The sequence below is a fragment of the Balaenoptera physalus genome (genome assembly GCF_965194825.1).
Source record: "Balaenoptera physalus genome assembly, chromosome: 16".
Lineage (NCBI taxonomy): Eukaryota > Metazoa > Chordata > Mammalia > Artiodactyla > Balaenopteridae > Balaenoptera > Balaenoptera physalus.
The window spans coordinates 28,251,962-28,266,407 of record NC_138898.1 but is presented as its reverse complement, the minus strand read 5'-3'; the positions used below and the strand labels follow the sequence as shown (position 1 = coordinate 28,266,407).

The 14,446-nt window shown below is 52.6% G+C and overlaps 1 protein-coding gene across 3 annotated transcripts; it reads right to left on the bottom strand.

Moving 5' to 3' along the window:
- Positions 1-1,039: 1,039 nt before the first annotated feature.
- FAM110A (family with sequence similarity 110 member A) lies at positions 1,040-13,086 on the bottom strand. 3 transcript variants are annotated; one of them, XM_082428288.1, is made up of 2 exons: positions 12,811-13,086; positions 1,040-2,597 (listed from the first exon to the last, which is right to left on the bottom strand). In XM_082428288.1, exon 2 carries the CDS (start codon positions 2,499-2,501, stop codon positions 1,614-1,616), a length of 888 nt encoding a protein of 295 aa, XP_082284414.1. In that variant the 5' UTR covers positions 2,502-2,597; positions 12,811-13,086; the 3' UTR covers positions 1,040-1,613. The 3 variants fall into 3 exon arrangements, with proteins under 3 accessions (XP_082284414.1, XP_082284415.1, XP_082284413.1); XM_082428289.1 differs by lacking the exon at positions 12,811-13,086 and adding an exon at positions 5,969-6,152; XM_082428287.1 differs by lacking the exon at positions 12,811-13,086 and adding an exon at positions 5,604-5,959.
- Between the last annotated feature and the right edge of the window lie 1,360 nt (positions 13,087-14,446).

The window sequence follows — 14,446 nt, the reverse complement described above, 5'->3', positions numbered from 1 at the left end:
CCATCCTCTTCTATAACCCGATTTCCCCTTGTTTCCCCAAATGGCCCAGGCCCAGCCAAGTCCCCTGGGGACTGGTTGTGGACTGTCAGACAGACAGACAGCTGGGCTGACCTGGATGTTTGTCAACAGCCCAACGGAAATCTCCTCTTTATGCTTAAAATAAAACCTACATCAAACCTGTCACCAGGGCCCCCATTAGAGCTTCCTGTTTCTGAGTGCTGCAGCCCAGGCAGCCTGCGGGAGAGGAAGCACCACCCAGCCCTGCCACCCACCCCCACGGGAAAAGGGGATACAGAGGCCACCCAGGCTCTCACCCTTTGTGTGCCCGGCCCTGGTTGCTTCACCAGCCAAGGGTGGGGGACGGGGGTCTCCTAGCAGGTAACTAACCTGGAGGGAGACGGGAAGGAGCCGAGACCTCAAAGCCCAGTGCCAGCCACCTCCTTCCCCTTCCCCCAACCCAAACAGGACCGTGCCTCCAACTCTCCCACTGAGGCCCACAGAGGGAGGACTGGCTTGCCGAGGGTCACCTAGAGTTGGAGGCAAGGCCACTCATTTTTGCTATCCACCTCAAGTCCCTCTTCCTCTAAGAACTTCCACTTCCAATCTCCAATCGATGGCCTGTGTGACCTCAAGTTCAGGGCTTGCCCTCTCTGAGCTTCCTGCCCTCTTGGGAACTGGGCTGGGATGGGAAAGGGCAGAACACTTAACGGTTGGGGAGGGTCCATGTACCTGTCAGCCTTTCCCAGGCAGGTCCCCTTCCTGGTGCAGGGGCAAGTCCCCAGTCCTCTTTCCAGTTCTTTCCCGATTCACTGTGGCCAGACCCAGCGTCCTCCACTATGAAGGAGGCCCATCAGCTAGCCTCCCAGAGGGGTTATGAGGGTGCCCTGTGAGGCAAGCCTCAGGCAGAGCCAGCCAGCCACTGGCCTCATGCCCCCCCCCAGATACTGGGGTGGACAATCACTGAGTTTTGAAGGCCCCACCCCAAGACTTCCCCCACCCCTTCCCCTTGTGTACACAGAAGAGTCTGATGACCCAGCCCTTGAAAAACAAGCATTTGTGTTTATTAACCAAGAGGAGGGAAGTCAGAGCAGTGCAGACTCCTACCAGTCCTTTCTGTAGTCTACCCACCTACGCCCAGGCTGGCAAGCCCCTTAAAGAATGTGGATAGGCCACTCCTTCCTACCCCCACCCCAGGGTGAGTTCCCAGGGAACCAAGGCCCACTGGGTAAGGAAGAGGAAGTCAGTAAAGGACAGAGGCCAAGGAAGGAAGAAAGAAACAGAGCTGCTGGGCAGACAGCTCTGGTGAGATCCCTTAGTCCCTCACTCTCAGTGGGAAGGGCTAAGTGCCCCAAATCCAAACCTACAAGCAGCGGTACATCCATGTCAAAACCCTACATGTGAGGCGTAGGCGGTAGTCCAAAGTCAAGAGCCAACTCTCTCCGGGTCAGTCCTTGTCAGATGGATGCTGGTCCAGCCTCTGAGCCTTTGCCTCTATAGCAAGTTCACACGAGGCAGCAGCCTCTGGTCTGCCCCAAGCCAGGGAATGGATGCAGGAGAGGTCAAGGGGCTTCTCTAAGATCTGTCCCGTGGCGAATGTCGAGTCCCATGGAGGCCTAGCCCTCAGCTGCTGGAGTCTCCCGCGCTTGTCGCAACCCATACAGCCATTTGATCACCCGGGCGTTGCGCTCTATCACTGACACACCATAGGGGACGCGCTCCCGAGCCAGCTCCTCGATGGTGGCAGAGCTGCGGCGGGAGCAGCCCCCCTCGGAGCTAGCCGGCCCAGCACTGGGCCCAGCCAGGGACACGATGTCTGAGTTGGCCCGGGCTAGGTGGGCCACACCCAATCCCCGTGCCTCCTCCTGGTCCAGGCCGCAGAAGTTAAAAAATCGCTCCAGGTCAGCTGCTGCCCGGGAGAAGCGCTCACTCAGGTCTGACTTGGAGCGTTGCAAACCTGGGGGCCGGGCCGGGCTAGAGATGGCAGCAGTGCCTGGTGATGGGCAGGGCTGGGCAGGTGACGCCGGCAGGGGAAGGACATCCACTCGACGGACTGCAGCAATACTGGGTGGTGGGCGTGGGGGGGTGGCTGGGGGAGCCTGGCGGGCCCCCTCTGACCGTCCGGGGGTACGGCTGGCCTCAGCAGGGGACACAGGACTATCACACAAGTTGATGAGGCTGCTCAGGATGTCCAGGTCCAGCTGGGGCCGGCGGCCGGGGCCAGGCAGGACTCGGCGGCTAGGCGTGAGCACCGTGCGACGAGTTCCAGCACTGAAGAGTGGCTGTTTGCACAGCAGGGGCTGCACAGGTTCCTGGCGGGTACTGGCCACATGCAGGCTCTTGACGTACTTGGCCTTGTCGGCCTCCAGGCGCTCTACAGCACTAGGTTTCCGGGCTCCACAGTCTGCTGGCCGCTGTAGCAGGTAGCCGGGGACCTTGGTCTGTAGGCGGAAAGGTAGGGCGGGGGTGTCTCGGGTTCCCGGAGTCAGCGTGTCCACAGGCATGGCTGTTACATACCCCGAGGGCTTCTCTCTGAGGAGACTGGAGAAATGAGGAGACAGAGATCCAGGCAGAAAGCTGGCAGCTGGACACCGCAACGGCTGCAGGGGAGGAAAGAAAGAAAGGGTCAGAGCACACTCAGACAAAGGCTCAGCAAAGACTGAGAGAGGCTGAAGACGCCTTCCCCGTTAAAAGGTGAAGGCCACGCCTCTGATTCACAGAGAGCCAATCAGCAGGCAGAAAGCACCCGTTCACGGCCCTGTGGCTCCGCCCATCCCCCCTCCTTCTCCGAGGGCCCAGCCCAGCTGAGGCAGAGAGAAAAAAAAGGTGCCAAAGAAGAAAGACACGGGCAGCCTGTGCAGAAAAGACGGGACATGGCACATTTTAAAGGAAGCAAAGGGGGTTCCAGGCTGAGTGCTGGGCACCAGCCGGCTCAACTTTAGTGGGTCCTCTTCACAGTTCCATCTTGCAAATGGGTAAACTGAACCCCAGGGAGGCGAGCTTGATTAACCTAATTCAGCAAGTTGGTGGCTCTGCCCCTTGCCTCCAAGCAGGGAGGTGCTTGCGCAGGGGTCTTGGGGTTGAGTGACCAAGAGAAAGGGCTCCAACCCCACACCCCACCTGGAATACCCACAGGAAGCCTGGTACCACCTCCACCCCACTCTCACCCAGGCAGGAAGCTGCCCTGTGCCACCCGCCTAGACATGCCAGGCCCCAGGCATAGCAGCAGAGCTTGTGGAGGAGGAGTGTAGAAAGTCCCCGCCCCTGCCCCAGTGGAGTCCAGACACCCATTAGCTTCCAGTATGAAATTCCAATGCCAGGCCCACAGTGATCCATGGATGCCTGTCAGGTGGAAACGTCAGCCCTGAGCTATGCTGCTCTGAGAGAAGCTGGAAATGCCCAAGATCACACAGCCCTGCTTAGGAGCATCCAGCAGACTCTGGATCTGCCAGCAGCAGTAGGATGGACACGCATAGGCAGGAGGGCCCACATCTGGATGCACAAGTCTCCACATGATCACCTAAGCATCAGGGCCCAGTACCCCAGCCATCAGGCCACCCCTGTCCCTTTTTCCAAGGAAGGGCTAGAGCCACAAATTGCCCCCCGCAGTCCCCTGGAGATGGGCCGGAAGAAAACCCATAGAGCAAGTCCTGAACCCTTTCATGTGTAAAATGGGGGAAAGGGACTCTGTCTAGGTGATCCTCAAGAGGACCTGTAGCTCAGGCCATCTAAACCTGTATTGTCTCATTCAACAGCCACTAGCCACATATGACTACTCAGCCTTAACTTTAAATTTATAGTAAATACACACAATTCAGTTCCTGAATCACACTAGCCACATTTTAAGGGCTCAATAGTCATATGTGGCCAGTGGTCACTATACTAGACAGCACAGATTAGAGCATTTCCAGCCATAGCAGAAAGCTATGTTGGACAGCCCCACCTAGATATCCAGAATGCCAAGAGGGAAGAGTCTGGATTGGGGAGGGGAGAGAGGAATCTGTCTTCTAGACATTTGACACCATCCTCTCCTGTAATCTTCCAAGTCTGGGATACGGGTCATTGTCACCTCATTTTTACAGATGGAGAAACTGAGACTCAAAGAAGTGACCAACCTAGGTCCCAGAGACAATAAATAAGACACAAATTCATATGAAGCCTAATTCACTTATCTAAAAAAAACGAATAGTTGTACTCATTGTTGCTCACATTCTCCTAAAACAGCTCCATGAAGGGGGTGGGGGTGGGGGGGTGTCTGTTTTGTTCACTGTATCTCAGTTTCAAGATATTGCCCTTTACACATAATAGGCAGTCAATAAATTTTTACTGAGCTGAAATACCTATGGGGACCAAATGTAAGCAGGCAGACCAGGGATAAGCTAGAGAGGGGCCTACCCACCCTACTGCAGGCATATGGGTCCAAGATGGTAGGTATAGAATGTTCTAGGAAGCTGGGAATCCAGAGTGCATGGAAACTCTAGATTCTTAGCATATTTGATAATAATAATTTTAAAAACAGTGCATGGACAGGGCAAACAAAACATGCCTGCAAACATATCTGCCCCCCGCCCCAGTCTGGCCCCCAGCCCCCAGTCTGAGACCTCTGCAGCAAAGGCAAGTTGACAATAGAACCTTGGAGGCTGTTGGCCCAGAGCCAGAGCTGCTCCCGAGTTAGAAGGGATAGAGTAGGTGGGAGAGAAAGGCTGCCCCACTCAGGGCCCACCCCCAAGGAGACCTCAGGAGGGAAAGGTCACGGGAAAGGCAGCCTTGCTGAGCCCTGTCAATGTAGCTAGACTCTGCCCTACCCCCCGGCCGCCGCCTCCCAAACCAGTCCAACCCGTTGGTGGCAGCGGTTTCCTCCCGGGCACCATCCCGGGAAACAGAAGGAGGAAGGAGGTCAGATGGGCAGGGCTAGGGCAAACGTTCTGCGACACCCCCCCCCCTCCGCCCTCCACCCGGCTCGAGCCCCCACCCCCTCCGGCCGGACATGCAGACCCCAGGGGCTCTTCCGGCGGGACCCGGACAGATGCTAGAAGCCAAGCCCGGCTTTGGGGCCGCTGGCCGTCTCGCCCGGAGCTGGCCCCCTCGCCCGCTGTGCGCCTTGCGCAAGCAGCTGCGCCTCTTCCAGACTTGGTTTCCTTATGTGTGAAATGCTGTTAAAAATACACCTTCCTGATCCTCCAGGTCACCGTGAGGATGGAGCGATAAAAACAAGTTGAGGACTTTCCTCAGCACCTGTTAAAAAGGCGGCGCTGCATGAACTGGGCTCCTTGTTTTTATTATGAATTTGACCTAACTCCTGAGACCGCCCCTCTCGCAGGGGTCTCTAAGCATTCTCCAGAAGAGTCTGCCCGAGCCTAAGCGGCGGACAAAGGAGGCTGATCAGTGAACAAGACTCATTTCACAGGTGGGCAAAGCACGATGTGTTGTGGCTCCTGCAAGTTGAAGCCAGGGTCCCGGTCCCCACGTGGGACTCGTGTTCTCTCTGAGGCCTCGTCTCATCGCCCAACGCCCCACCCACGGATTTCAAACACTACCCACAAATGACCGCAGAAGCGCCGGCCCCGGACCCTTCTCATTGGCATCCCCGGGGCACGCAGCCTCACCTTGCTCACTCCCCACCGGCTTCCCTGGCGTCAGCCTCAGGTGGCTGCGGAGGGGGAGTACGGAGAGCACGGATCCCTGGTCTGGCTTTTGCCCTTCCCAATTGGGGGCAATCTTGGAGACTCCCAGCGGCGCAGGACGCCAAGAGCCCGGCGGCATGCTCTGTGATTCTGTCTGCTCGCCGCCCCTCTCTGAGCCCGGGTTGTCCTGGCTCTTAAATGAGGGAGCTGATGGCACGATTCCACAGCCTCGTCTAGGCCTGAAGGTGAGGCCCTGCCCGGGCCCCGCCTTCCCCGAGGAGGAGGGAGAGGTGCCCGGGCAGCCCCCGACCCCGGCCCGTTGCCCCCCGGCTCCGGCCCGCACGTACCTGGCTGCGCCCTTGCCGCCGCTCTGCGCTGCTCCGGCCCGGCCCACCTGGGCTCAGGTAACACGCGTTTGCGCAACTTCCGGCGGCCGGCCCCGGGCAGGTGAACACGCCGGCCCAGGTATTACTCGAAAAGGGAGAACGAAAGCCAGGCAGCGGCGGGGACCCGACCCCAGCCGCCCCCGGCCTACCCCAGGAAGCTCTTCCGACAGCCAGGCCCACCTATCCCACAGCTGCACTGGCCCGCACGTCTGGCGCACAGAGTCTTAGTGGCCAGCTCAGGCAACCGCACCCATCTTGGAGATGGAAAAACTGAGTCCCCCTTTCTCACAGCCACAATGACCACCAGTTAATGTATTAACTTCTCCTGGTGTTAATTAACCCATTTTAATCTTCCCAACAACCCCTACAAGGGGAGCTCTATTATTATCCACATTTGACTAATGGAAAACTGAGGCTGGGACAGGCTGAGTCAGTTGCCAAAGTCACCCTGGAGAGTCCAACCTGGGCACTTTCCCCCAGACCAAGCCTTAATTAATGCCACCCCTTTCTAGCTGTGTGTCCCCAAGCAGGTTGCTGGACCTCTCTGGCCTTCCATTCTGTCAATAAAGGAAAGCCCCACCTTCCAGGCCAGGTCAGTGTGAGTTCTTAGAGCTTGAGAGTGCCTGTAGAAGCTTTGTGCAAGCTGTAAACATTAGTAAGGACAGCAATAATAGAAATAATAATAACTAGAATTTTTGAGTGCCAGACACTGTGCTTATTTAAATCTCTGGACCGCCCTGGGAGGGAGGAACTATTTGATCCCCATTTTACATATGAAGAGACTGTAGCCCTGCAGGAAGGAACTCCTGGGAGGGAGGTGATTGTCTCTTCTGCCAGCCCAAGCTCTATTATGTCACTTCAGGTGGGACATTTGATTAAGCCAGTTTCCACTGGGATTCTGAGGCCCAGAGAAGGAATTGCGCACTGGGCTCCGACCTGAGCCCCAGGGAGGTCAAAGAGGGCCCACTTCCATGTCTGTGCCTGGTAGGGGCTGCACCAGGGTTGAGGTGGAGGGCATGAGGGGACAGGAAGTGACTCAAGGAACAGCTCTCCTCCACCTGGGAGTGAGTCAGCCCTGAAGCCACTTCCAGCCCCTGGGTCCTGATTTTACGGGGATAAGGGAGGTGACAAGACCATCATTCTCCACAGCAGCCTACTGGGTCCCTGCCTAGCCCTCTACTAAGGCAGCAGTGGGGAAGGATTAGGGGGAGTGGTTGTGCTCAGTTAGGTTCTAACAGTAGTAAAAGCAAGACAACAATGACAATTTTTATAAAATGGGTAAGACCTTTTCCAAGTGCTTTCTTTGTACCTGGCATTTGTTCTAAGCTCTTTATATGTGTAAACACATTTAATCCTCACACCTACACTATAAGGTAGATACTACTATTATGACCATTTTACAGTTGAGAAAACTGAGGCATGGAGAGGTGGGGCCACTTGCCTGAGGTCACACAGCTGGTAAATGGCAGAGCCAGAACTTGAACCCAGGCCCGGGTCTGGGGGGCAGGGGTGTGGAGAAGACAGTCCTCAGTATTGGGCTTTGGCCACTCACTGGGGAACTCCTAAGGAATCTATAGCCTCTCTCTCTGGGCCCCAGAGGGAGAAGCCACCTTAGGAATCACTCCCTGGCTATGGTTCTGGGTCTTGTTTCCTCAGCTATAAAATGAGGGCAATAATGGCAATGTTTTCCCAACAGAAATCAGATGTCATCACAGCTCTGCTTAAACCACCCCATCCCCAGCCCCCAAGGCTCCCCATCTCCTTAGAATAAAATCCAAACTCTCCACTTGGCCCTCAGGCCCTCCAAGATCCAGTCCCTGCCCTCCTCTCCCACCTCATCTCCAGCTTTTCCTGCTCTAGCCATAGAGTCCTCCCTGCTGTTGCTGAGCACACCAAGGTCTTTCCTGCCTCAGGGCCTTTGCACCATCCTTTCTCTGCCTGGAACCTCTTCCCTCTTCGCCTCTTCAGAGAGGCTTCCCTGACCACCCTGAGGCTCCTGCCAACTCTCTTACCCAGTCTGTTCCCTTCCAAGCATTCATCTCACCCTGTCATTTTAGATATTCACTATCACTTGTTTCCTATTTCGCCCATTGGGCTAAGAACTCCATCATACTCTTCCATATTTCCTTCCTCCAGTGACAAAGCACAAGAGGGGATGCCATTGACCAAGTGGCAGGACTAAAACCCAGGCCACCTCAAAGACCAAGGCCCCTCAGCACCAAGCCTCCTCCCACCCCCAACCCTCCTCCCACCCCCAACCCTGACCCAGGCCTTCCCCCACCTGTCCCACTCCTCCTCCAGCCTCCAGGAGCCCCTATTCAAGCTGGGATCCAGACAGCTCTAGCTGAGCCCTGTCCGTCCTCCAAAGCTGCCACATCCAAATCTCTGCACACGCTGGGTCCACTGCCGGCAATGCCCTTTTCCACTCCAGCGCCCTGGACACCCCTGTAGCATGGACTCTAGGACCAGCCTGAGTGAGTTCAAATCCCAGGTCCACCAGTGATTAGCTATGAAACTTGGGTAAGATACTTAACTTCTCCATGCTTTGATTTCCCCAGCTGTAAAACAGGATCCCTAACAGTGCCTCCCTCCCAGTGTGAGGCCTGTACATGACAAGCGCCACCAAAATGTGAGCTGTGATAACTATTCAACGAAACAGATGCTCCAATGCCCAACTCCTGGGTGAGGTCTTCATCAGCCCAGACTGAATGTTGACCACTTCTCTCAGAGGTTACAAATCTAAGAATGCAGACTCACTTGAGTAGCTATTTCTCCAAAAGAAGGTATACAAATGGCCAATAAGCACAAGAAAAGATGCTCACCATCACTTATCATTAGGGAAATGCAAATCAAAACCAGAATGAGATACCATATCACACCCATAAGATAGCCATTATCAAACATACAAACAAACAAACAAAAACAGAAAATAACAAGTGTTGATGAGGATGAGGAGAAATTAGAAACCTTGTGCACTGTTGGGAATATAAAATGGTGCAGCCACTGTGGAAATGGTGTGGCGGTTAGGCAAAATTTTTCAATAGAATTACTATAGGATCCAGCAATTCTACTTCTGGGTATATGCCCAAAAGAACTGAAAGCAGGGACTTGAACAGACATTTGTACACCAATGTTCATAGTAGCATTATTCACAATAGCCAAAAGGTGGAAACAACCCAAGTGTCCATTGACAGATAAATAAACAAAATGTGGTATATGGTATATACATACAGTGGAATGTTATTTAACCTTAAAAATGATGGAAATTCTGACACATGCTACAACATGGATGAACCTTGAAGTCATTATGCTAAGTGAAATAAGCCAGCCACAAAAGGACAAATACTGTATGATTCCACTTATATGATGTACCTCGAGTAGTCAAATTCATAGAGGCAGAAAGTAGAAAGGTGATTGCCAGGGGCTGGAGGGAGAAGAGAATGAGGAGTTACTACTGTTCAATGGGTATGGAGTTTCCATTAGTGATGGTTGCACAACAATGTGAATGAACTTAATGCCACTGGACTGTACACTTAAAAATGGTTAAAATGGGGCTTCCCTGGTGGCGTAGTGGTTGAGAATCTGCCTGCCAATGCAGGGGACAGGGGTTCGAGCCCTGGTCTGGGAGGATCCCACATGCCGCGCAGCGACTAGGCCCGTGAGCCACAATTGCTGAGCCTGCGCGTTTGGAGCCTGTGCTCCGCAACAAGAGAGGCCGCGATAGTGAGAGGCCCACGCACCGCGATGAAGAGTGGCCCCCGCTTGCCGCAACTGGGGAAAGCCCTCGCACAGAAACGAAGACCCAACATAGCCATAAGTAAATAAATAAATAAAATTTAAAAAAAAAAAAAAAGCAATCCTTAAAAGCTGTGAGAAGAGAGAGAAAAAAAAATAGTTAAAATGGTAAATTGTATTTTATATACATTAAAAAAAAAAAAAGAAAAAAAAGAGGGTGCAGAGTCTGGAGCCAGACTCCTTGGATTCCAATTCCAGCTCTAGGTGCAAGTTATTAAACATCTCTTGTGCTCAGTTTCCCTTCATAAGGAGAAAATAACAGCAATAATAACTACCATACATCATAGAATTGAGAGAATTAAAGGAGTTCATACTTGTAAAGTACTTAGCACACAGTAAGGGCTCAAGAGGTGTCAGGGATTTCTATTTTTTGCTAAGGGGGCAGGAGGTGTGGTTTCTGATGTTTTTCATTTTCATGACATCGTGCACTCCCACCTCACCCCTCCCTTCCACCTGCTTCTCATTCTATTCAGCAAAAGCTCGGCCCAGACTTGGGCGGAGACAGGGAGGCCCTCTCCTGCCCCAGAGGGATTCAGGAAGGCTCCTGGCAGCAGAGACAGCCAGCCAGTAGGACAGCCCAGCTCGATTTCAGCCCAGCTGTCAGGGTCAGAGACACCCAGCTGGGCATCCTCCAGGGCCACACCAAACCCCACACTATTTCTGGAATTTTCCCAGATGCTCATGCCCTGGCTTGCCTGGAGTCAGCCTTGCCCAGGGCAACCTTGCACAGACCTTAGGAAGGGAGAGGCAAACAGGCTGTGGGAGGGGTGTGGGTGCAGCCACCTAAGACAGCGATCTACTGTTTGGCCCACGACCTCACACATCCACCAACTCAATCCGCTGGGCCTCAGGTTTGCACCTGAGCTTGCAAAATGAGGACAAAGGGACTTGCAGTGGAGACTGAGTAAGAGAGATACCACATGCAAAGCCTTAGGGAAGGGCCTGGCACACAGGATAGGGTAGGGAAGGTGGGGTTGGGACAGACCCACAACCTAGCCCACTTCCTGGCCCAGACTGCCCTCTGCCTGGGCCTGAGCTCACCATCATGGCTTCTTTTCTCGGCCCAAGGAAGTGAAGAAACTTGCCCAAAGTCACAAGCAAGTTAATGACAGATCACAGACAGGGCAGTGGTCTCATGATTAGATAAATAATCTAAAATACATACATACATACTTTTTTCAACCAGATGATACATGTGCATGGCTCAAAATTCAAAAGCTATAAAGGGAATGAAGTTTAAAAAAAAAAAAACTCCCTCCATTCCTATCCCCAGCCACCCAGTTCCCCTCCCTGCAGGAATCGTGTGATCAAACGGTTGTATGTCCTTCCACGGACATTTTAGGCACATATAAGCAATGATGGACATATATTCTTTCTATTTTTTATGCATGTGGCAACATGCTCTGTGCACTGTTTTTGTCTTGCTCTTTCACTGAATAATATATGTTGTTCTTAATAATACGTGTTATTAACATATTATTAATTATAATGTTATTAATAAACTTAATATATGTTGTGCTACATCAGTACATAAAGAGCCCATCAGCCCCTACCGATGGCCATTGAGCGTGTGTGTCTAGTCTCTATTACAAACCACACTGCAGCCTCACTGTGCCTACGTCATTCTGCCTAGAAGTGGGACAGCTAGGTCAGGGGGATGCATGTGTAATTGTGACAGAGATGGGGGACTGTGCTCCATGGAGGCCATACCAGTTGGTCTCCCACCAGCAGAACACAGAGTAAATGATCAATGTTAGCTTTAGTCATTTGATTACTGGGGCTTTGGGTACCCCTCAATTTTGCACTGGAGGCAACTACCTCATTTGTCTCACCCTAGCCCCTCCCTGTATCACATTCCAGTCAGGGAAGATAATAAACTCGCTAATAAGTGAAATTATATGACATCAGATGGGGTAAACGCGACTGAGAAAAACAAAATAGACAAAGCGGAGGGCAGGGCATAGGAAGGCAGTAAATATTTGTTGAAAGAATGAAGGAAAGACTTGTTTTCTTTCTGATCTCCCAGAGCTCCTCTACCCAAAGCCAGGAGACGGGTTTGGAGGAGAGAGGGTAAGTAACTCCCCTTGAAGAGATTCAAGACTCCCAGATGCTACAATTCTGAGTGTCTAGGATTCTAAGATGGAAGCCAGATAGACTGGGAACCAGCCCCAGAGTTGCCAAGTCTGACCATGTGACTTTGAGCAAGGGGCTTAACTTCTTAGAACCTCAGTTTCCCCACCTACAAAAGGAAAACAACAATAGCAACCTGTGGTGGGAGCTCTCCAGGAAGCAAGGACTGGTACAGGTCAGATGCTCTACCAGGAGGGGTCCCGGGCCCACCCCCAACTCCAAAGTCTCTGGTGACTTGTGTCTTCCGTTGAGGGTGTGCCTCTACCTTTTCCCCCAACCTGGGGTAGATTCCCAAGAGTCCTACAGCCAAAGGTCCAAGAGTCCAGGACCAAACCATCAGCTGCTGACCTGGCACCTAGCTCAGGAATGTCAGTCCCTCCCGATCCCCCCAGCTCTTTTTTCTGAGAGGGACAGCACTGTAATTCAGAGCCCCGTGAGCGGAAGGATCCCAAGTGAGCCCTAAATCCACCCGCTGGCTTTCCGGAGAAGTGAAGACAGATGCCCTGGAGGAGACCCCAGGACGCTGCGGGGAAGAGGCAGCCGGGAGGGGATGCAGCCAGGGCTCTACTGGCCATGTTCCGGTTGATAAGAGGCTAAGAAAGTGACCACCGGTTACCCGTCTGGGTTTCTCAAGGTAAATCTAGATCTACCCAGACTAGAGGCTGAGAGATGGAGCAGAAGGACCTGAATCGGATTCTCTGCCAGACTTCGCCTGAGCAAGACACTTGCCTTCCTGGGCCTCAGCGTTCTCATCTGTGAAATGGGGTACCACAACCTCTCGGCAGGTACGACTCGGGAAGGACGCGCACCGCAGGCGCTCGGTGAATGGAGCCCCCCCCCAGACCCGGGCTCGCGCCCCGGACCACCCGTGCCCTCACCTGGAGCCCACGCTAGGCGAGTCCGGCTCCTCCAGTGCGGGTCTTGAAGAGGCTGACAGCTCGGACCCAGGCGGGGAATGGCCGCACCCAACGCGGCTCGAGAGGCCTCAGCCCCACGTGAGGACCCGCGGGGCCTCTTCGGAGCTGTCCTCCTTAACTGAGATAAGCCGGGGGACCTGACTGTCCCAAGGCCCCCAACAGAGCGAAGGTCCTAGGGCGCAGGGGAAGGGGAAGTGAGCGCGCCGCCCCACTCCCACCCCCGACACCGGAATGGTTTGCCCTGGAAATCCTGATTGGTTTCTCTCTTCCGTTCGAACGCCGCGCGGCCCGCGTTGCCAGGCGACCGCTTAGCTTCGGCCGGGCGAGGAAGCACCCCGGCTCCGCAGCCCCTCCCCGCCGCTCACCTCCCCAGTGACCTCAGGTTCTTCCGGCAGCCTCTTTAGCTCAGGCACCTAATTCTTTTCCTTGCTCACCCGGGACTTTCTCTTGGTCCCCAGCTGGTTCCTAGTCCCGACTTCAGCTAACGCGCTGTGTGAGCCAGTGCAAGCCCATTTCCCTCTCTGTTCCCGTAACTGCACAATTATGAGTGGGTTAGCGTTAAGATGTGCATGCCCAGCAGTCCAGAAATTTACTAAGGAAATAACCAAAGATGTGAGCAAAGATTAATATAGTCCAGCGTTATTTATCATAGCAAAATAATGGAAATAACTTCAGTGCTCAGTGAAAGGAGATTGGTTATATAAATCCATCCTGCAGAAGAACTGAGTTTTTTACATACCAGTTAGCTTTGCATGACAAAACTCTTGTCAGTGCTCATGGCATAACCCTCTGAGATAGGTACCTTTAATTATCCCCACTTTCTGATGAGGAATATTATGCAGTCATTAAAAATGATGCAGTTAAAATACACTTAAAGTATGGGGAAAACACTAAGAAAGTATTAAATTTTTAAAAAGTATGTTTCAAAGCACTATGTACAACATAAATATGCATTAAATACATAATGGTAATATCACATGTACTATATTTATGTATAAACATTTATAATAACAGCAGTTAATTTCTTCTTTCTGCTTGTATGAATTTTCCAAATTTCCAATAGTTAAACCAGTCAAGGGAAAAAAAAGAATGCCTTTTTTTTAAAGAGGATTAGAAAAATTAACTCTAACACCCCTTCCAGATGAGCAAATTTTTTACCTGTGAGTCACTGTTTGGGTGTAGGGCATTGCTCAGTTTGGACTCAGCCTCTTTCTATCCCAGGTGGTGTTTTTCATTCTCTGATTGAATTGTCAGTGACTGAGCACTGACTGTGTACATGCCTTGGACAGGTGTGGGAGGAGGCCTAATAATAAACAGCTAACAATGACTGCATGTTCTGGCATGGGCACCAGCTAACCATATCAGAACAGATACTATCATAAACAGGGAGTCTGTGAGGACCAGCTAAATATCAAACCTGGCACTAACTGTGCCCTCTGCTAGACTGTGCTCAAATGCACCCACATTTTCTCATTTGCCTTCATTACTGTCTGAGGAGAGAGATTCTATTAATATTCCTATTTTATAGATGAGAAAACTAAGGTTTGTCTGGATCCACCAGGAGTCCTCTCAGCCATTCTGTTCTATTACCGTGTAA

What these genes read in the sequence shown, in the direction of transcription:
- FAM110A (XM_082428288.1), bottom strand. Translation starts at nt 2,501, where the DNA reads ATGCCTGTGGACACGCTGACTCCGGGAACCCGAGACACCCCCGCCCTA.